The sequence below is a fragment of the Haliaeetus albicilla genome, chromosome 9 (assembly GCF_947461875.1).
Source record: "Haliaeetus albicilla chromosome 9, bHalAlb1.1, whole genome shotgun sequence".
Classification (NCBI taxonomy): domain Eukaryota; kingdom Metazoa; phylum Chordata; class Aves; order Accipitriformes; family Accipitridae; genus Haliaeetus; species Haliaeetus albicilla.
Window position 1 is genome coordinate 42,957,609 of NC_091491.1, and position 22,010 is coordinate 42,979,618.

Consider the following 22,010-nt stretch of genomic DNA (forward strand, 5'->3'; position numbering starts at 1 on the left):
AACAAATTAGTAAAAAAATCATGTTGCACTTGTGATCTTTTTATAAGTGAAGAATTTAAAAAAATTCTATAAAATATTCAGTTACACTTTATATCCCATGCAGGCCTTTTCCCTATACTTCAGCCTCTTGCAGCAATACAAAGTATTTACTCTCACTGTGAATGAGACTTATGTAACTCTACAAAACTTGAACAAAAAAGAGGAATTGGATGACAGTTTTCAAACAGCAAAAGAACAAAAACAGATACTTCTTGCATTTCGGCATAAATCCAGTACAGTTCTAGCAGTTTCTTTCAAGAGGAGAAAGAACCATGGGAAAATGGAAAAATAATAAACAGGTGAGGAAAAAAACCTGTTTCTGCTGTCCTGGGCAAACTGCTGTCTACTGTCACAGTAATTCTATTACCTTGTTAGTTCGACATGGAACTAAATATCTAAATGTTTTGATGTTGTCAGAAAGTATTGATAGTAAAGACAAAGAGTGTAAAGCCATACTGTGTGATGGGCTATTCTGATGACTGGCAAAACAGGGTGGTATCTGGAGTGTATAGCATCAACACACTATTCTTTTTGGAGAGTACTGCTAGCAAGATGTTTACTCAGAATGATACACATCAGTCCTGGTGGCCTGGAATATTACAACTGTAACTCCCTTGGAGCTCAACCTGTCTTTTACTTGAAATCATAGGACCATCTTCCCCGCCCCGAGGCAGACAGTTCCCCAGGACTTTCAGTTCAGTTGTTAATTAACACCCTGTCACCTCATCCGCTTTTAGAGTAAAATGTCAGAATTCACAGATTTTATTTTTAACTCCACCCTTCTGAAAACAACTTATTCCATGACTTCTGTTACATACCACAGGTCTGAAGTGGACAGGCATTCCTCCCACAGTGGGATACATTTCAAGTAGAGATTTAAAGAGAGAAGTGCAACACCTTTGGGACCTAACAGGCAGATTGTACTTCTCAGCTTTGTGAATATCCAAGGCAGAAAAAGGCATAATTTCCCTCAGAATCTGTGCAGCCCTGGACAAAAGAAAACATGCTGCTTTTCTTCTTGAATGTGTTGAGAACAGTAACGCCTTTACCAGGACTGTGTTGCACAGTATCCCCCCAACAGCCAGAAACACAGGTCAGTTCAATCCTGCATACCTGCCTGTGGGTCAGAGGTAGCTGGTACCTAAAGGAACATATGGTGGGCTACCTTACTAGCAGCAGCTCAGCTGATTTTTTTGAGGTTGAGTGGCATCCTTATGATCAGTGCTGCTGATGGAACAGTAAAGATCAGACCATGTTAAAATGTAATCATAAGAGCTCTAAATTTCCTACACATCATGCACAGAACTCCTCTTTAGAGGGATTTTTTTTTTAAAGCATAATACTAAGCTAATTCAGACATCACTCTAAAGATCAGACTGCTTTAATTATCCTGTGGCATGCCATAGCTAAAGGATGAGGTAAGAATTTGTAGCTCATATTAACTGCCAGTCACCAGTTTCAGTCTTCCAAATCATGATTCCTTTTCTATGAATTACTGAACAAAACTATTTTAAACAAAGCCTTCTGAGCAGATTTTTGTGCTAAATGTTACTAATGAGCTAAATGCTCACTTAGCTTTGCCACCTGCCAAACTGATTGCACTGTTTTGCCATCCTTAACCAAGCAGTGCTGGTCAGTTAAGTCAACACAGTTTTGCCTCTATGAAGTCTATCTTGGATTTCACTATGCTTATTTCATGTCTTCCTTATAGTACCCACTGCAAAGTCAGAACAGGTTGGGTTAACTGGAAAAGTTCATGAACCTTGGCAAATATCACCAAAGTTTTGACTAGGATATGAAACCTAAAATAGGTTAGTATTGTAGCTGCTGAATTCCTCCGCAAACAGCACCATTTGTAGTGTGCTGTATTCTCTTGTCTTGTTTATGACTGCACCAATACAAGGAGTTTTCTCCATGCCTCCTCATTCTTGCCTGCATGCTGTTGAGGCTTACAACGCTGCAGTCCCACTGTGCCCACAATAGTACTCTCTGTGCTTCTGAAGGTGCAAGCTATTGCAAAGACACGGTGACTAATGGGAGAAATCAGGATCATATTTGCAGAAGTCTGCTTAACAGATCATCTGACTCAGTAAAATCTGAAAATCTAGGACTGTAGGACTTTTTATCTTCAACTCTTCAGTGGGGACAGAAATAATTAAAAAGGAAAAATCCTTTTGGAAAGCTTGGCTTAGTTTGTTTATTTATTTCTTCCATTATAAACCTGATGCTACATGTACACTCATGCAACAGTGACCATATGCTCCAGAAGCACTGACCCCATGAGTTCCTGCTCCCATGCAGCATGGGGCAAGTTTGCTTAGCACAGCTTATGTGAAGCTGATAACTGCAGTCTGTCTTCTGAGCACTGGATCTTACAGCTGTGTATGGGAAAGTGCTGGAAATGAGGAAATAGAAACTGAGAACAAGCTGGTTTCTCCACTAATATTTCAGCATTATTTCATCATCAAATGCAGAACTTTTGTTGCCTTGATAATATGACATTTTTTTAGACTCTCTGTAATTACCCTTAAGGAAAGCAAGTGTACCGCTTCATGAGAACAAGCATGGGGCTTTGTGATTCTGGCCTATCATGTGAAATGTTACGGGATTCTGAGCAGTCCAGTCAATGACCTGGTGTGTTCATTAACCAGCAGGATGAAATTCAACATCCTTCCCCAAGCCACACTAAATAAGCTTGTACAAAGGGACTGTGAAGGGGTTATAAGGAATGGAAGCCATGTGCACGCTGTGGCAGAAAGATCCATGGCTTTCTTTTAGTCAGTGTTTCCTTCAGATAGAAGTGGTACTGTACTCACTGTTCATCTCTTAAAAAAAAAAAAAGGCTCGGGCCACCAAATTTACTGGGTCATTAAACTTCTAGCCACTCCACACTGTTGTTGTTTTCATGGCTGAATCCCAAGCCTCTGTCCTTGTTCTGTACAAAGGCAATTCAAAACACGAGGAAATGAAAACACTATGAATGAAACCTCCAGTTTTGCTGCACTGAGGCCCTTCTGCAACCCCCATAATATTAACTTCTTGATTTTAAGAATACATACATATATATATAAAAAAATTTGACCATTAAATCTGTATCCAGTTCATAAGTTGGTAAACCTTACCTATCTGATTTCTACTTGCTGAATAAAAAGCATTGACAACAGCAGCTCCACTTATCCACCTAGTAATAACAGAAGGATAAATGTTAGAATTTCAGTTCTTATTGGCAGAGTTAACAATTACTAGAACAAACATAGAAATTAAATAACAGAATCACAGAGTAATTGAGGTTGGAAGGTACTTCTGGAGATTATCAAGTCCAATGCCTCAGTGCGCTCAGCCTCTCATTGTATGTCAGACACTCCAATCCCTTCATCATTTTAGTAGCCCTTTCCCTTTGTTATCCAAAGTCATTAACAATGATACTTAGGTTTTGTTTCTATTTCCGCTCATACTGCAGCATTGTACAGGCAAAATTTCCCACATAAAGAAACTGAAACACAGAACTTGAGGTTATAATGGTATCTAAACACTTGGGGATAATGGAACTTTTTTTAAGACTGCTTACTTAAAAGGATTTGTGTGTCACCTATTAGTGTCCTATATCCAGCTATCTCAAATACCAGTACATTACAAGTATCAGATTTGAGACTATTATTATTTTTTCCTTAATTTCTTGAGGAATGAAGGTATGTGCAAAGATCATCATGAGCTCTTGTAACAGAGGCACGGCTTGATTCACAGTCCTGTGGTTTAACTTAAATACTACCTACTCCTTGATGAAGGCTCTCAGCATTACTTTTGGGTCCATCTCAACACATGGGAAATAATGAGTTTTAACTCTTTTTTTCTAGTTTACAGTTTTACTGGCTTTCATCAGTGATCACCTAATTAAATTCCTAGAATCACAAGCAGGGCTAGTGTTTTGCTGTGGGTTATTCTTGTACACGTTTAATAGTATTTCAGAAAATATGTCAGAGAAAATGAGATAACGGTTCTACAAAATAAAACAGCTGGGCCTTACACAACTGAAGTTTTATTTCCTGGCTCCGTGCTCTCTGAGTGAAATTAATTGCTATGATAAATGATCTATTTGATAACTGTATTGCATATGCCAATCATAAGCAATGCAAAGTATTCTAACAGTGGCTATTGCTTGATTAAGTGAAAATTAATTTGCTGAACAAATTATAACTATCAGAGGATAATCAATTGTGGTTGATACTTCCACGCTCACTTTAGGTAATCTCTGAATGCAATTAAACTTATGGTAGTTACTCCTAACTAACATACATTTGTGAGAACAGAATAGGAGTTGTGTTAAATCAAGCTGAAGCAATTGAACAAGCCAAGCCCAAACACAGCTTGAAGTTAAAATAGGGCAGAAGTGAGGTGGCTGTTAAGTGGAACATAAATTTTCAGTTAATGATATGTAAACACAGAACAGCAAAAGCAACAGTTGGAATTATTTATCCACAATAATGACTATAGTTCTGAAAAGCTATGACATAGTATTTGGAAAATTCATAGTGATCATTCCAGAGGTGTGAAGTATATACTTCATCTTCTGAAAAGGTGAGTTTGAAGATGCAATATGACTGACTAGAAAGAGTCTGAACAGTTGCAGGTTTTGATTTTTTTTTTCTTACAAAAGAAGTCTGGAACAGCACTATGAAAATGATAAAGTAATTAAAAATAGAAACACAGAATCATAAAATAATTTACATCAAAAGGACCTTTAGAAGTCATAAACTAGATCAGTTTGCTTAGAGGCTTGTCCATTCAAGATCTGAGTATCTCCAAGGATGGAGATCTGGAGGTCTCACAACCTCTCTGGGTCTTGTTTAACCACTCACATGGTGAAAAGTTTTTCCTAACAACTAGTCAGAATTTTGCATATTCTAGCTTGTGTCTCTTCCCACTTGTCCTATCACTGTACATCTCCAAGAAGAGTCAGGCTTCTCTGTGTCTCCTCCCATTAGGTAGTTGAAGACAGCAGTAAGACCTCCCCTCAGTCTTTTCTTTTTTTAGACTATAGAAAGCTAGTTCTCTTATCCTCTCCTCAACATAAATCCAGTTCTGCAGCCCTTATTCAAATGAACAGTCTTGCAAAGTTTGCATGGACTATGGTTACCAGAGTCATCTTTCTGATTTGGTTTAAATTAACTTCCAAATGGGTCAGAGCTGGGACAGGAAGAGTAGCCAGTACAGCTAGGGAATGTGCCCTGTCAGTCTTTTGGTACATCTACATTCTACATTAATATTTTAATTCAGAGCAGGAGTACATTTCTGAAGTAAATTCCTGCTCATCCTCATTTAATCATGCTTTCTCTTTTCTCATGCAGTCTCTGAGCAAGAGAAATGAAATTCTCAGGGATGACATTCATCTTTCACATGAACTTAATTAAAAAGCTGCTCTCCAGGAGTCCACTTAATCCACTCTGGGAGCTAAGGGACCAGAGTAGACCTACTCCAGAATACTTAACCTTCTACACCATCTCCCAATTTCTTTGCCCTACTTGCTAATGTAGGTCCAGCCCTTGAGAAACAAGCAATGCCCTCTTACCTGCCCTCTTCATGGAGTAAAAAGTGCAGAAGGAAGGTCATTAAATCATCACTGATTACCCTCCAAATACCTCCTCCTGTGGAAATTGGATGAAAGACTACACACAATATTTTTAAATACTTACTCCTCTTTGTCCACCTTTTCTCTAAGCTTTTTCAATCTTTTCTTCTGTGTAAATACTAAATTTTCAATAATGTTTTCAAAGTATTCTTCTTCTTTGTAGTTCAGCTAAAAAGAAAGAGGGAAAAGTACTTAGTGGTGATGTTACTGAATTGCAATAAAAGACACATAGATCTGGAAAATCTAGTCTTAAGCATGATGAGCTAAGCAGCACATTTTTAAGAGTATTTTTTGATCTACAATTAGAATTTGGTTTGCAGTGCTCTGCTACATCACAGAGTTGATATTGTAGCTGGATACATGTTAGCAGCTGCATAATTTTTTTCCAGACATCTTTATTCCCTCTTTATATTTTTTGAGTGGAATTCAGCATTTGCTGGTTTTGACCCTAATCTCTGAGAGCTGCCAACCTGAAACCAGTAGCTACCAGGTTGGTAAGCTGCAATTCCACCTTAGAAAGAATACATGAATAAAGCTTAAATGGTGTTTTAAAAAGCATACTTCAGTTGTATGTCTCTATTTTTAAAATTAAAACTGACTTCTAAGACATATTCTGCCTGAACTTATATGTATACTAAATACATTAATGGAGTTACTCTCACAAATCAACCTACAAGGTAAAAGAATACTGAGGTCACATCTTGCAGTGAAAAAGCTCAGATGCAGTTTAAATTATACGGGTCATCCAATGTCATACTTCAGGGACTAATTCCAATCCATGGACAAATAGGTACAGTTACTAAGTTATGTGTACTTGCATCCACTTCAACCAATGTTGCGTCAATCAGTGGCAGATTTAGAAAAACTAGACTGAACACCATTGGCTCCATGTTTTATTCTAGCATAATTCCTCTAGAATTTATACATTCCCTTGAAATACCATCAAATACTTATTACCATCTGTACTGGACCAGCTGTACTACACTGGCTTTTAATACATCCTTATTTACTATTAGTGAGGTGGGTACTGGTCTCTTCTATCAAGTAACTAGTGATAGGACGAGAGGAAATGGCCTCAAGTTGCACCAGGGGAGGTTCAGATTGGATATTAGAAAAAATTTCTTTACTGAAAGGGTTGTCAGGTATTGGAACAGGCTGCCCAGGGAAGTGGTGGAGTCACCATCCCTGCAGGTGTCCAAAAAACATGTAGATGTGGCACTTCAGGACGTGGTTTAGTGGGCATGGTGGTGTTGGGCTGATGGTTGGACTCAATGATCTTAAAGGTCTTTTCCAACCTAAACAATTCTATGATTCTACACCTGTGCAACTAAGCACCAGATTGTGTTATTCTGTGCAGACGCACATGGTTCGGCTTGGCTATGAAGGTAAATTCACCATTTTTTCTCTTAAGACTCTTTTCTAATTATACCGCCTATTGTGGATACTTACCTCCTGGTACTCACTGTTCAGCTTATTGTCATCAATCACGATCTCATCTGGATAACCAATCCTCTCTCTAATTGCTGCTGCCTAGGGACAAGATAATATGATACCCATAGCAAATCCAGCCATATTTTTAAATCAATCATAAATTATATAATAAATGCAATATGGAAGCAACTGCAGAAAACCCAGGATGTTAACTATTTACAGTTTTTGTTTACTTTTTTTTGTTCATTGAAAGCACTGTAAAGTTTATGGTTAATTGTAACAATGGAAAATTCTAGAAAGTATGTTCTGTTCCTTCCTTTGTAAGTAAACTTATAGAAATGTGCACAAGATAGCCAAACGTACGTCAGCTATGCTTTTGACTTGAAAGGTTGGTTTAAACAAATAGCAGAAATCCTGAAATATTTGACATATTTTACAGCATTTAAAATAGAAATAAAATTAATAACTGGACATTTTTTAACTTCAGTACATTATAGGAAAACACATTTACAAATTCCCAGAAATTTGTACAGTTTGACTCAGTTTCGGTCTGTATCCATGTTTCTTAACTAGCTGCCACATCTACACTGGACTAAAATAATTTCTTTAAATGTTCCCAGATTTTGACGATTTGAAGTCCTGAACAAAGTTTTTAACCCAAACCTTACCCAGTTTCTTTTGATAGCCAAGTATTGATTTGTATTTGATGGCAATGTCAGGAGTAATTAAAAAAACCCAAAGAACAAATGATTCTTCAGCAATTCTTTCTACTATTTCCATAAAAATATGTCTTAATAAATTTGGCAGTAAAATCACATTATTTATACAAATTATTTTCTGATGTAGGCTATTCCCACAAACAAGTGAACATTATAAGCAACACATGGAGTGCACGGGTTTCTGATCCTAACTTTTCAGACGGTTTGCATCTCATTTTGTCAAATTGTTTGTAACAGTGGAAGTATTTCATAGACTTTGTACATATACTGTCTATGTCTAATCACAGTACAGAAATTAGGATTTTCAGTTTACTACGTGACTTATGCTGCCATTCCCGATTTGACGTTACTGTGTGGTTCTAACTGATCAACATGTGTAGCTATGGAAATAACACTAGGAATGTACATAAAAACCTGTTCATATAACTACATCGTTACTGTTTGATCACATCAGAATCAGTGTAACCCCACTGCATGCCATGACTGTCTTAGCTATCTGTTGCAATTGTAGCTTTTTGTGGACTTCACAATCTAGAGTTGTTTGATAAACCAGTAATATTTTGATAGTTATTTTAAGCGTTTTTTTCTAAGATCTTCTAACATAAAATTCTGGAGGAAAATGCCAGGTCCCACTCTACAATTAGTAAAACCATGATATTTTCCAAGCTTTTTTAAAATTAAATTTTAATAATAATTTATCATTAAAAATGCAAAATTGAAGATTTTTTTATTATCTCTACAGTATAACAAAATAGAGATGTAATAAATAGTTCTTTCAATTGCTTCACTCCCAATTCAGGGCTCTCTACAACTGATTTCCGTTACTTACTCCAGACTTACATGAACTGTCTAAAGCTATGTCTGCCCTTAAGAGAACTCACTGATGATGTCCAGCCTGTGGTTTGACTTTTTGTTTTTGTCCTGTTGCTCCTAATAGCTGGTCAAATCACCATAAATCATTCCTTCTCATTTTCAGTATTACTTTCTTGTAGATATTGACTGTCTAGCCCCTTAATCACTGATTTGCCTGGAGGTCTTAATCTTGTATATAGATTCCTCCTATTTTGTGCACTTATCTCCACAGAGGCCTCTTCCCATGTAATCTGGATCTGATATAGGAAGTCTGTAAGCTGCTGTGCCTATATAAACACAAATATATGGGAGTTTGTGTATATATAAAAGTGATAGATGTTACTGCTTATTTTTTTCAGGAAAAATAACTGAAATACTGATTTTTATAAAAATACACAACATTACTAATATTTAAGATTTAACTTACTTTTTGTTCTGCTTTCTTTTTGGTTTCTGCATCCATCCAGGTAAGTTCATCTAAGGTTTTTATAAAAACATCACGTATATCTGCAATCATTTCCTCAACCTCGGAAAAAACATCAGTATGTTACAACACCACATAAAATGATCCAATTATTTTTCCACAGTTATGATTTGTTTATTGCAGACTTTTTTTTTTTTGCACTAGCTGCCTAAGTCTATGCTGTTTATGCGCCACACTCAAAATCTGGAGCTCAAGTTAAGTAGTACTTTTAATCTGTCCTGTGGGAGGAAAGGGAATAGGCATGAGCTCACAAGGCAGTGCAGTTTAGTTACTCAGTTAACAAAACATCTGACAGATATCTATCCGCTGGATGTTGTGCACCTGATCAAATTACTGTGTATATGTCAACCACAAAAAATGGTGTATCTCAAGCCTGGATTACAGTAGGAGTGACAGGAGGAAACTAAGGCTTAACTTCAGTTAATTTTCAGCAATTTTCTGTGTGACTGAAGACAAAAAGAAATAATCAATTGTCCCTACGCCCCATGTTGACAGGATGTGAACTCGCATTGGTCTCGAAGAACAAGCAGACTGTTCATTTCAGTAAGTGCTGTTCCTTGGGCGTGCGTACTGGCTTGGGCACGGTCCATCGCTAATGTGCCAATGGTGCTTTAGGCTCAAGGCTGGCTTATAGAACAAGTGGACTAGGCAGATGCCTCTCTCCTTCCAAGTGTGCACACATAATCTTCATATTTCACACGTTACTTCACACTGTTGTCGTTGTGCTTGGAAAGCAGGCCAGCTCAAGACAAGTAATGCAGAAGTACTTAGGTGCAAAGGAATGACTGTCCTAGCACATACATTGTTACTCCTCAGTGGTACACTGATTGAGAAGCAAATCTGAAGGTTAGGTTTTTGAGAAAGTGACCTGCTACATAGAAAAGGTTAATAGAAATTGTAATCAAAGCTGTGTAAAGAACTGCATGGTAAGTGACAATTAAGTGACACTTAGACGGCAGGCAGGCTAAGTTTACTAAAAGCTTTACCACATGTTTACTGTCTCCAGCAAATGCTTCCTGTACATATAATCGTCCCACTGCATTCTCCATGTTGCCATTGACATAGTTTGCACAACGACGCCAAACAGCAGTTTCTGATGTTGTGCCGTAAAGTGCCTGTGAAACATAAACATTAGGTAAAACAGTGACATTTGGGCCCACATAAGGTGAAGGAGAATGGTGACTGACTGGCAGACATGTGTTTCAGAGAAGCCTAGTCCTAGTCAACCTTAAATACATGCATTTATTCACAGTTGTGTTTATGGCAGTTACGTGGACTCACTCTGTAATGGGAACATCGGTCACAGGCTGAGGAAATACGAGAATCATTAGCAATATTCTTTATCCTTTCAAAACATGAAAGGTAGAGAGAAGAAAACTACTCTAAAAGCTAAGAATGGGAGACATTAAAGAGGAGTACCCTGACACAAAGCTTTCACTGTTACAGGGATCTGTATTGCAGTTCCATCTCTGACAGGGCCATTGTGATTATGCAGCAAATTAATTTCCGCAGTGGTAAGACTGTGTTTTCTACCCAACCAGCAGCTTCTGTCAGAGCCTCCCATCTTTGAGAGCTTGCAAAGTAGAAGCTTGTTTACTCTATGTGATGTTGCTACAAGGCATGCAAGGATTTGGTCTTGATAATGTGTAAATATGTGATAAAGCTGAGTGGTTAATATAATGGTACGGCATCTGAACACAAGGAATATAGCAGACAGTGTCATTATAGGACAACTCTCTGAAATCACATTCTATAATGAAGTTTATATTCCATAATGAAGCAGCTACCCATCTCTTCAGAGGTACAGATCAATGACTTTTGGCGTTAAAAGCTCTGTAACTACTACACCTTTAACTGAATTACTAGGAAAATAATGTTTCTTTTTACTTTAAAGCATTAAGGACACAGTAATGGTCTTTTGAAAATGTTACCAGTACAACACAGCACAGAGATGTCTACTGCAGGTCTTCCTGGAGAGGCTGTGATATTGGAGCTTTTTGTAACTCATTACTGACAAATAGCTGAATAGACTAGAAAATCTGTCTGTCCTTAATCTATGTCTTTCTTAGATACTCCCTGCACACAAACAAGCTGCATCAGTAGTCATTTGCTTATATAGCAAAAGCTTATATAGGAAAAGTAAATATGACCCCTCTCCCCCAGAACTTAAAGTAAACCCAGTAATAAGTATTAGCAGTACTGTGCTTAATTAAAATAATAACTAATTCATAATGACTATGCAATGAAGATTCTGGTAGATCACCTTGTGCTGCTCAAGCTTATCCTAGTCAATCATAGTTCACTTGGGTAGAGGGCTATTTGAGACCATGGTGGACTTGCATCAGACTAGGATTGCCCTTCACAGGAACCCTGAGTTAGACTCTTTTCAAGTAAGCCTAGTGTCACCAGAGGTGCATAAGAAAAACCAAAGTGGTGCTTTCTACAGCAACGGAAACTTGCCTGCTTATTAGTAAAAATAACATGCAATTAAAATGCGTTATTGTGGATTCGTACATGTACAGTGCTGATGCATCTGAAATTACACCTCCTGATCTCATGGGGCATAAATTCTCAACTACAACATTGTAGGGAATGCAGTTTTTTTCTCTTTAAATAGATCTTGGGGAAAAAAGAAAGATACTGATGTGTTTCTTTGGTGGGAGTAATTGTATCCTGAGGATACAGTTCCAGTAGCTGTAAGAATTAAACTAGTATCATGATAGTACTCTGCATGCTCTTCCACCCCCACATCTGGGCTTCTTGACAGAAGATCTGCTGGAAGGGCGCAATTTTGAACAAATGTTACAGTGAAAACTGGCAATTTGACCTTGAGATGGAGAACCAAACTTAAGTGATTTAGAGTGACAGCATAGCCCCGCAGTAACACATATAGGCCAGTCTACATGTGCAGCCTAGTCAGCTGTTGAGATCTTTTTGCTGATTTCTTAAGGAAGTGGTTGTAGATCCAGTGATATTTCTGCTAGGACTCTGGCACTTTCTGTAGCACATTTTAAACAGTATGTATTTAAAGCAAATGGAGTTTTGAGTGACTAAGTGACTAATCAGCCACACAACCCAGAAAAAAAATGGTATGGGAGACTCATAGAATGCCATAACTGTGCTAACGTTTATATATGAAAGCAAACTTAACAAGACAAATGCTAGTTTATTTCCACTGCATTTAGTGTGAGAAGTTCAAGCTATACTATATCATATATTATTAATTAGTTAGCAAACAATTGTATGTTTTTATACGTAGACCACGGTAAAATATTTTCCTGTTGTTCTTCCAAACTGACTTTTTTCTAAATGAAAATTCCTCAGTGAAGTCCTAATATGTAGTGGGGGATGACTTTAGTTTATAGAGTGCAAAACATACTATTGCCTGATGATGCAGATGAAACAAATATGAAGCTCGATATTAAAATAGTTTCATACTATAAAGGGTAGGGGAAAAAGCCAAATAATCAATGAATAAGACTGCCCTGTTCAGATATATAAAACTGACCAAACTGAACGCTTGTTGACTTCCTCCAGTAATTATTATCTTTTTCTGTAACAAGCAGAATCTCCTTAAAAAGCTGTGTATGTGTGTTGAAGTATGGCCATAACCTTTTTCAGTGGAGCTGAGCAAACTTACAAAGTAGAAAGTTCTACTGTGGAAATACAAAGAACTTCCATCGCCAACCTGTTTGTGAAATTGCTCAGCATTTCCTTAAAAGCACTAAAATACCTGCAAGATCAAATGACTGAAAAAAGAAGATTGGCTCCATAATGTTTGACTTTGAATATACTACTTTGGATGTTGAAGAGTTTGTAACAAATCAATCAGAACTGTAGAGTAATCATTTGCAAATAACTGGGACTGTTCTGTTATCAAAATGGGGATTAATTTAGATTTGGAAAAGCATAGACACCAATTACTAGAACAGTGCTTTTCAAATTCACTCCAGCTATCAAGCACTTATCACATAAATTATGTGTACACTGCAGCAGAAGCTTCAGCAAACATGTCTAGCTTTTGTGTGCAAAATTCAAAATACATTAAATTTTTATAATTTACAAGTACATAAAAAAATTATCTTTTATGGTTCACAAAAGTCATCTTTACAACTTAAAAGATTAATTTCTTCACCTTACGAAAAGCATTCCTTGTGTCCTTGTAGTTACGGCTTAGGCTGTTGACAAGATCCATTACGAATCGCCAGATCATGTAATTTTGAAGGTCTCTGTTTAACAAAACAACAATAATAAGCTGGTAAAGTTTTTAGGCTTTTTAAGTTTATTGGAAATAAAATTACAAAATTACCTAACATACATACCTGCGAGTGTATTTATTAAGAATAGACTTCAGCCTGATAAGGTATTCTGGATCATAAACAATGACATGTTCAGTGTTCTCAACCTTAATTTGTACAGTTGACATTATATCATTTATGAATTTTGACCAGTTGAATACCTGGAAAATCAATATGCATTATTATATGGTTAAATCATAAAGAAACAGTATTTAGCATTTTTTCCAGTTTAAATACGTTTGCATAACATGAATGCTCTGCCTTTTTAGTTTTCCTAATTGTTGTACTACTTGTAATTGGAGTCATATCTGAGATAATTTATATCCTCTGTGCTCTAAAATCCTATTAAAATAGGGTGGTATTTAGCAGAAAGGGTCGAGACATTGTTTTGATTTCAGACTAACACAATTAAAAATGCTATGACCCCTTCCTTTTAGCCTGGAAAAGCAGAAATGGTATATTAAATAAAATCTTCAGTTGCCTTTTTGCTATGTTTGGCTAAGAACTTTTATATCAAAGCATGACTAACAGCTCGATTTTCAGTACAGTCTGTCTCTGTATCTATGGGGCAATAAGATTCATGGTATACTTGAGAATCCATTCTTGTTCTGAAGTATGCTGAAGTCCATAAATGGATTTATTTTAATAGGCTTTAAAACAGACACACTAAATCCACTATCTATAATGAATTTTTCTCTGCATGCCACAGTACTAGATACTGGAGAAGCAACTGATTTGATAGCAGGTCAGTCTGCAGCATGCCATGACAGACAAATCTCAGACAAGGGTTAGAGTTCTTGTTTGTTTTCTGCCTCTCTGGTCCTAAACACCCATCTTCTTTATGCGGGTATTCACCTTTGTGGGAGGCCCATGTAACTTTCATGACCCAGTACCTATGAAAATTATTTTCTGTTAAGTTTTCATTCTGTAGCGTCCATCTAGTCTGAATAGAGCATTACTTTAGTGCATGGGCACTCTCAACTGGGAACTCTTACTAGTTTGCTGATAAGAAAAATAATTTCGCTTTGATAAGTCATTCTCTTGCCTACTAAGAGAACACAGCCTTTCGTTGCTGCTCAGCTGCACAGCACTGGGATCTGAGCCATGCAGCTATGCTGTAAGTGGGCAAAGGAGCCAGGCTGCGTGCCACCGCGTTGCTGTTCCTCCATCACATAACCCAGAGCAACAGAGTAGTATTAGTGGGAGGTTATAACCTCTGCATTCCCCTACCCAGGAAGTTCACACCTGCAGCTGGTGTCAAGTGAAGTATTTTCACAAGTATGAAGTGCGTTACTTGTCTTCCTCTGTATGATACCAGCTGAGAGAGATAGATCCTTCAGCTTGGAATACTGTAGATTGTACAGTGTTTAATTCCTCCAATTTCTCCATTCACTTCTTTAGTCAATGACACTGATGTTACAGCTAACTCTATATACACTGCTTCAAATTCTCCATGTTGGCCCAAGGATTTCTAATCCATGGCCTCTGTGGATCACCATTTAACTAAGAAAATGATTCAGAGCAAAACCTGAAAATAATCATCAAAACTCTAGAGCTACTCAATGCTTTTACCACACTGGGTAGGTACTCACTTTAGTAATGAAAAGGAAGGTGTTACATTTAAGAAAAACAAATAATCTTTGTACTTTTTTCTTTTTTTTTGTTATTTTTTAAAATTTTTGTTATGCCTATTACTTTGAAAAAAGTATTGGTGATTTTTCCCAGTCTGTATCTTTTGAGAGGAAAGTTTTATTGGAAGAGGTAACATCTCTCATCAGACAAACTAATGTAGCTGAGGAAAGCAGATAAGCTTTCAGGAATAGAATCATTTCAGGTTTGAAAGAGAAGCAGCAAACTTCAAGGTAATCTTAGGAATAATTGCTGTTCTATCCTTAGACCATTACAACAATGCTACTAACTCCCATCATGTATCTTTTGAGCATTTTTGGATAAATTCAGATATGATTATTACTGATCTGCAGCCCTCCCCAGGAACTAAAAATAACCAGGGCAATACCACTCTGTGACAAGAGAATTTAGTTTCTGACATTATGACTGTAATGGTAACTGTTCAATTAAGACCTGTGGGAGAAGGCAAATTATGAAACAAATTAAGTTAGGCAGAAGTGAACCGTCATATAATTTAAAGTTGAAGAATTTAAAGTCAATAAAAATAGCACTGATTATGAAACTGTGGTAGGAATAATAGTATTTCATAGTAACTTACTGGCCTCAAAGGACTCAATAATGCATTCCTGCTAGTCAGACCACAGTGCTTTCCATGTGACACATTAGTTAACCTGCTTGCTTGTTGTGCAAGATACTGAAGTAGAAGTCATTTACGATAAAAAAATATCCAGGTCTATTAAGAAATGATGTTACTGAGGAGGCACACCTATGTTATCAAATCTTTGGCTATTCTTTAGCTGGACTTTGTGGTGCCATGAAGTAAAGGTTGTACTGCCCAAATGGGACATGGCTCAGGGTAAGAGAAAAGGCAGAGCTGAAACATCCCTGGGAGGAGCTACAGTCGGAGTAATGGGGAGAATTTTCCTGATTCATAGTCATGACTTCCTGGGCTCCTTTCTGCTTGCTTTGGAAGCCCATCTTACAGAGGGAATGTTGGAAAAACAGGACTTTTTGTTCTGAATCTGCAGCTCTGGATAAACAGAGGGGGCCTGAATAGTCACGCTACAGCATACTTGAATCAACTGGTGGCTACAGTCATAACGTTTGTCCTGGGCCCTCTGGAGCTGCTGTGGTAATTACAGGAACGGAATTTATTTGTACTCTATAAAGGATACTCTCCTGATTTGCTGCAAGGGTTATGTATATGCAAGTTTTGCAAGATTTATCATCCTGATTCCATGAGGGTAAATCAAACTCATTATTTTTTTTTCTTTTGTCCTTTTCCATCTCTTTATGTTGAAACAGAGGGCAAGATCTGCCTTCAAGTTAGGAGAAACTGTGGGTACAGAAGCAAGTCTTTTACATACAGTTTAATGTCATCAGATGTTTAGGTTAAGATAGTGTGCATGTCAGGTATCCTGTTCAATTTCAAATATGTATCAGCTCAAGAAAGAAATGTCTTTAAAAGCAAAAATTGTCAGGCTTCATTGTTTAATCAGTTGTTAATTAGAGGTTAAAATATCAGATTATTGATCACTCACCTTATGATCGATTTCCAATGAGAAGTTGTTCTGGAGTTGTGCCAAGGTCATTTTATTGTACAGCAAAAGTGGATCATTTCTGTCTTCAGATTTTGTTGTTGCCTATCAAAGTTAATCATAAGAAAATTATTAAGTACATCAAGTCAGTTCACAGGAATTTTGGTAAGTGGAAGTAAAAAGAAAGAAAACTAGTATTTCTGGCTTAATACATTACTGTAAGTTTGCATTAACTGTAAAGTACCTTACGAGTAAATACAGACAGCATTTTATAGATAAAAAGTATATAAAAGGACAGATTAAATTGACTAAATTTCTGACAGCAAATTGGAGCTTTACTCTTTGGATGTTTTGTGTTAGAGCATCAACAGCTCAGGCTGTGCAAGAACACTCAAACATAGACCCATATCACTCAAAGCACTGAGTAGACACTGTTACCAACAGATACACTCAAGAATGTGCTCATGATATTTATGGGATGATGCAAGGTGCAAAATCCTGGGAGAAGGGAATAAAGGAGATGTATTTATTGAGTACAGGGTGACCAGTGTGCTGTGGTAGGAATACAGTGTGAGCGTTCTGATCAGGATGCATGTGCTACCTGATTCATTCTTTCTGGAACCACTGTATAGAAAGAAAGGGAGTCATAACTCAGATAAGCTCTTTATTAGTCTAGGCAATGTGGGTTTGCACCAGTGTGTTAAAAATGTGCATACATTAACACCTTAATAGCACAACTCTTAGGGCCATTTCTTATAGACAGTAAAACTGCCTGACTGCCAGTGAACTGTGTCTGTGGTGGTGCTTTACGAGGCAAGTTAATCACTGGAGTCTCTAGACAGCAAATGTCAGCAGGGAGGTCTCTGGAATTAGGGTGTGGACAACGTAGACTGAGAGGAGGCAAAACCAGCACCTGATGGTAACTACACCCTTGGTCTCTGAATACTCTCTTGGATATCTTCCTGTTCTTTTCCTCAAACACTAGTGTGTCCCTTGCCTGCAGGTTTCTGAAGTGCATTCTGGTATCCTCTTTCATTCCTTCCATGCAGAAGTACCTTGTGACAGCATCAGCACATGCTCCCCTCATACTCCACCCCCTTTTAACTTCCACTTTTTTTTGATGGCAGAGAGAGAAAATACAGGTACACAAACGACTATGGGAAAAGAGTGATCTTGTGATTCATGAGAGTAATTCATGGGAGAGCCTACATCACTACTGCCTCAAGCACTCTTAAATGACTCGTTCAAGAGAGAGAATAGTAGATTTTACCCATTTAAACTGTTTTGAAATATAAGTCATGCCAAGTCTGATTTTATCTCTCTCTATCCTTTTTTAAAAAAGATTTCTCTTCCACTTCCTCTTTCCTAATCTATTGTGCATTCAGTATTTTTTTCTGTGTTTTCTTCAACAAATTCCCAAGAGCATAATGCCAGCTCTCTTCCAGTAACATTCAGGCTGCTGCTGAGTTTTTGATGAAAGAGGTTAAAAACTGAGGCAATAGCAGCTTACCCACCACTAACTTCACTCTCTACCAACAGCAACTGCTGTAGAGACATTTCAGTTGTGGTTTCCTTTTGTACTCCCCCTTAAATCTTTCTCCAGTTAATTCCTTTTCTTTTAATAATCTTCCATCTCTGATCTAAGCCCAGAGGTGTGTTTCTCAGGAAAACATGAATAAAATCAAAATCAGATGCTTTTAGTTTATACAAATGGGGGGGGGGAAGGTCTTCCTATGCCAAACACGTGCCCTTACTATCAGTGTAACTTGAAACATAGCTGAAGCTAGAAATATTTGTATTTAGCTTGTTTTACAGTCATCCTTAGATTCAGGTCCTTCTGAAATGTTTAATAATCATAAGCCATGTTTTTGCTCATGAATGCTTGATTTTCCATTTGTTTTTCTCTAGGCAAGTTCAAATTGTAGCTATTTCTCCAAGTCATACTTTAATGGAGAACAGTGTTTGATTAAAAATGCACTTGGAACAATCAGCATTGTGGAGCAGCTTATGCAGGACAAACATTACTTTGTGTTGCATGGCAGGCCAAGGGTTGGGAATCTACTGCTCTGATAACCAAACAGCCCACAGGGAAAACAGGACAAAGGGAGAAGAGGCCTGAAAGCATCTCCCAAAACTCATTTTCTAAAACAGACTAAACAGAAACCAAGTCTGTCTCTCTCTTGCTCTCTCTTTCTCCTCTGGAAGGGCTTCTGTGAACAGATTAGAATAAAACATTTTTCTATTTGGAAAACAGCTAACTCAAATATTTTCCCTTGCTCATTAGAAGGCATGTCTTTCTTATTTTGTGTTCCTCTTAGGTGTTCCAGGCCCCATACATTTTTGGTCAGCTTTTGGTCCCACAAAATAACATTAGCAAGTAACTTAACAACTCAGTTTACAGTTAGCTTTCTTAGATATTAAGAAAAAAGTCAGTTATTTAAAGGATACTTCAAAAATGTTTTTCTTACATTGGCAATCTCTTTCTCCAGGTCCATAACTCTTTTCATTTGTTCAGAAATCTCGCTCTCATTGAAAGAAATATTTCTTTCTTGTAGGATTAGTTTAGCTACAGAAATCATGAAATCAACATAGGCAGAACATGCCTGCAGGAAAAAATACAAACATTTTAAAGACAAAACTCTTCAAAGTATAGCATACCTTGATTATCTTTAAGATTTCATCTTCATTTTTACGAACTACAGTTCTTCATCCCTTTCTTAAACAGTGTAATAGTATTGTATTCTGAAATACTGTTAGATCACAAATAGAAATTAACTTTGAAAATTCCCTAATGGAAAATTGCTGTATAATTTGTAGCACTGTTCAAAGCTAAACACTCTCAACTACTGCACTGTGTTTTCATTATTTGAAATGAGACATTTGTATGTCCATATTTAAACCATCACCCATGTTTTTTCTAGCTCACTTTAATTACAACTTCCAAAAATACTGCTTCCAAAGAGCAATGTTCCCAGAAACATAAAACCGAGAGAAATGCTGATGGACTGTGTTGAATTAGCGTTGTGGGAAAATTACTCCCAGAAACAGCATACCTCCTCTCTTGCTTCTTGGAACATTTAGAAATCATGTTGCTGTATCTAAATTTAGTATATAGCTAGATATACTATAGACAATATAGTGTATATTAAATTTAACATAAAAGAATTCACCAAGGATAAGAATGTAAATATGGAAGTATATTCTCTTAAATATTACACTGTCGAGTATCTACAGATCTCATTATATTTTATGGAACTTAAGATTATTCTAATTCCTCTTTGATAAGCCACATTCATTTTTCTATCCACAGAAATGCTGTTTTCAATATGCTTTTTAAATGCAAATAAAAATACACAATAAATCTATTTTATGCAAAATAGAGTAATCTACTAAAAGAGTGATAAACCTAGGGTTAATAAGGTGTGCATGTCATCAGCTTTATTAACAGAAGTATTCTGGTAAGTTCAGCTCCTAAGGCAGTAGGACGCACCCCTTTAATGAATGCTACATTTATACAGCCATCCCGGTAACTACTTTCCTTGCCACCCATTTCCTGTCAGCCTCCCCTACCTGCCAACAATGCTGTGCCATAGCAAGCTGTGTGCGCTGGAAAATTCTGAGCAGCTCATGAAAAGTACTGACAGACTTCAAAAAGACAGGTGGCTCACAGCATCTTGAAGGACTGAGCCCTCAGTGTTATTTTTAATCAAGATAGATTACTTTACCAGAAAGAGAAAAGCCCAAGAACCCACTGACAGCTACAAGTCACAAAAAAGAGTGCATACCAAGCCTGCAAATTCCATTTTAAAATAGTCAAATACAGTTTATAAAAATTCAATGCAGACATTACCCCAAACCAGTAAGTCAACAGAGATTTTCAGGTACCAACTAATGGACTTTATTTTTGGCCTAAAGTGCACATCATTGTATGGTCAGGTAGCAAAGAAATAAGTCAGCTGATTTCAGATGGACCGTATAAATACTCTCAGATATTTTAGTAGGAACTTAGATGTCAGAATAACTCCTGTATGAGCAGAGGAATTATATATCTTACAAAAGAAAAAGATTTTTAAAATATCTTCTTCACAGATTCCACCCGTAGCTTTGTGGTGGGAAGTCCTGACAAAGCCAGAGGTTAAAGTGCAGAAGGCAGATACCTTGTTTGCTACATACAGGTCAAAGAGTTGAATGACACAGCAGGAAATAGACCCAAGAAAAGGCTGCCCTCAGAGTGCAGGGATTGAAAGGAGGAACATCTCTCACTTGAAGTATTCACGCTTGTAAGAATATTATGAACCTGCCTTTCAGTGATAAATCTCTGATTTTTAAAAAATACTTCCCCTCTGCTTTCCAGCAGTAGAAAGTAGTATGATACTTTCAGGTAGGTCCGAGATTAGAATGGGAATTGCGTTTTAGTGCTGCAGTCGATGTAATACAAGGAAGGCAGCAAATTGTGATATGTGACCCAGCTCCTAGAGACCATAACACATGTGATAATAATGTAACTGAACAGTTAATATGGTAATAATTGTCTTTACTAGCATGTGATCTGTAATTAAATGTAATCAGTATTAGAGCATTAACTGTTAGCATGTCAGCAAAATACCCACAAACCCAAAATGTGTTGTATGCTTTCTCATTGCTTCTGCATTTAATTACACAGAAGAGAAGTGGCTAATTAAAGGGTACTGTGGTAGCAGTTTCAGCTACATGACTTCAGCAAACACATATACTTCAGCTCTCAACATGTTAAAGCATATCCAACATTAGCAACAACAGATACACAGTGCCAGTGGTAACAGGTTAATAAGAATGCATAAGAATAACAAGTAAACATGAATTAAAGAAGACCATATGAGATTTTAGGTATCTGAAGCAATTTCTATGATATCACATACTTTAGCTGCTGCATTTTTGTTCAGCAGTTGACCTAGGAGACTGTGATCTTTTCAGATCTTTCATGCAGAAAAGTGTGTCTTTGGTTCTGAATGGTTCTTTTTTTCTTTCTAAGCCTATTAGTGATATGACTAGTCCACCCGGACTCCACTGACACCTGCAGCACTTGCCAATCAATGCCAGTTGACCATTGTTCAGAAATGGCATCCTTTTTGTAGTGACAGAACAGGGGTGATCCATAAGCACTCATAATCTATCTTAATACAACTTTGACAGTTATGATATACCTCTTGATTCAGCTGTGAAGCCTGGCAGAAGCTGTGTAACAAAGCTAAATTGTTTCATGTTTATTTCCTTCCAAGAGGTCCTAAATAGTCAAGTAGGTGTTCCTCTTCTGACTTTCATAATCCCACAGGAATTGTGTGGAAAAGCTACTTTTCTTCCACATATAAGGGAGGGGGACACAGGAACGGAGAGAGGTTGGGATGTCCGGGCTGT

General features: G+C 37.2%; 1 protein-coding gene across 7 annotated transcripts in view; it reads right to left on the reverse strand.

Annotated features, from left to right (window-relative positions):
* MME (membrane metalloendopeptidase) overlaps window positions 1–22,010 on the reverse strand; it is a 50,601-nt gene that overhangs the window by 10,808 nt on the left and 17,783 nt on the right. For 5 of the 7 annotated variants that reach the window (XM_069792937.1, XM_069792940.1, XM_069792936.1 and 2 more), the window contains exons 9-17: window positions 19,085–19,219; window positions 16,620–16,721; window positions 13,474–13,610; window positions 13,287–13,380; window positions 10,138–10,266; window positions 9,095–9,193; window positions 7,115–7,195; window positions 5,730–5,833; window positions 3,162–3,220 (exon numbers count right to left, since the gene is read on the reverse strand). In XM_069792937.1, the coding sequence (XP_069649038.1) occupies window positions 3,162–3,220; window positions 5,730–5,833; window positions 7,115–7,195; window positions 9,095–9,193; window positions 10,138–10,266; window positions 13,287–13,380; window positions 13,474–13,610; window positions 16,620–16,721; window positions 19,085–19,219 (940 nt within the window). Of the gene's footprint in view, window positions 1–3,161; window positions 3,221–5,729; window positions 5,834–7,114; window positions 7,196–9,090; window positions 9,194–10,137; window positions 10,267–13,286; window positions 13,381–13,473; window positions 13,611–16,619; window positions 16,722–19,084; window positions 19,220–22,010 lie in introns of all 7 variants that reach the window. The other 2 variants (XM_069792941.1, XM_069792938.1) reach the window with 1 other exon arrangement.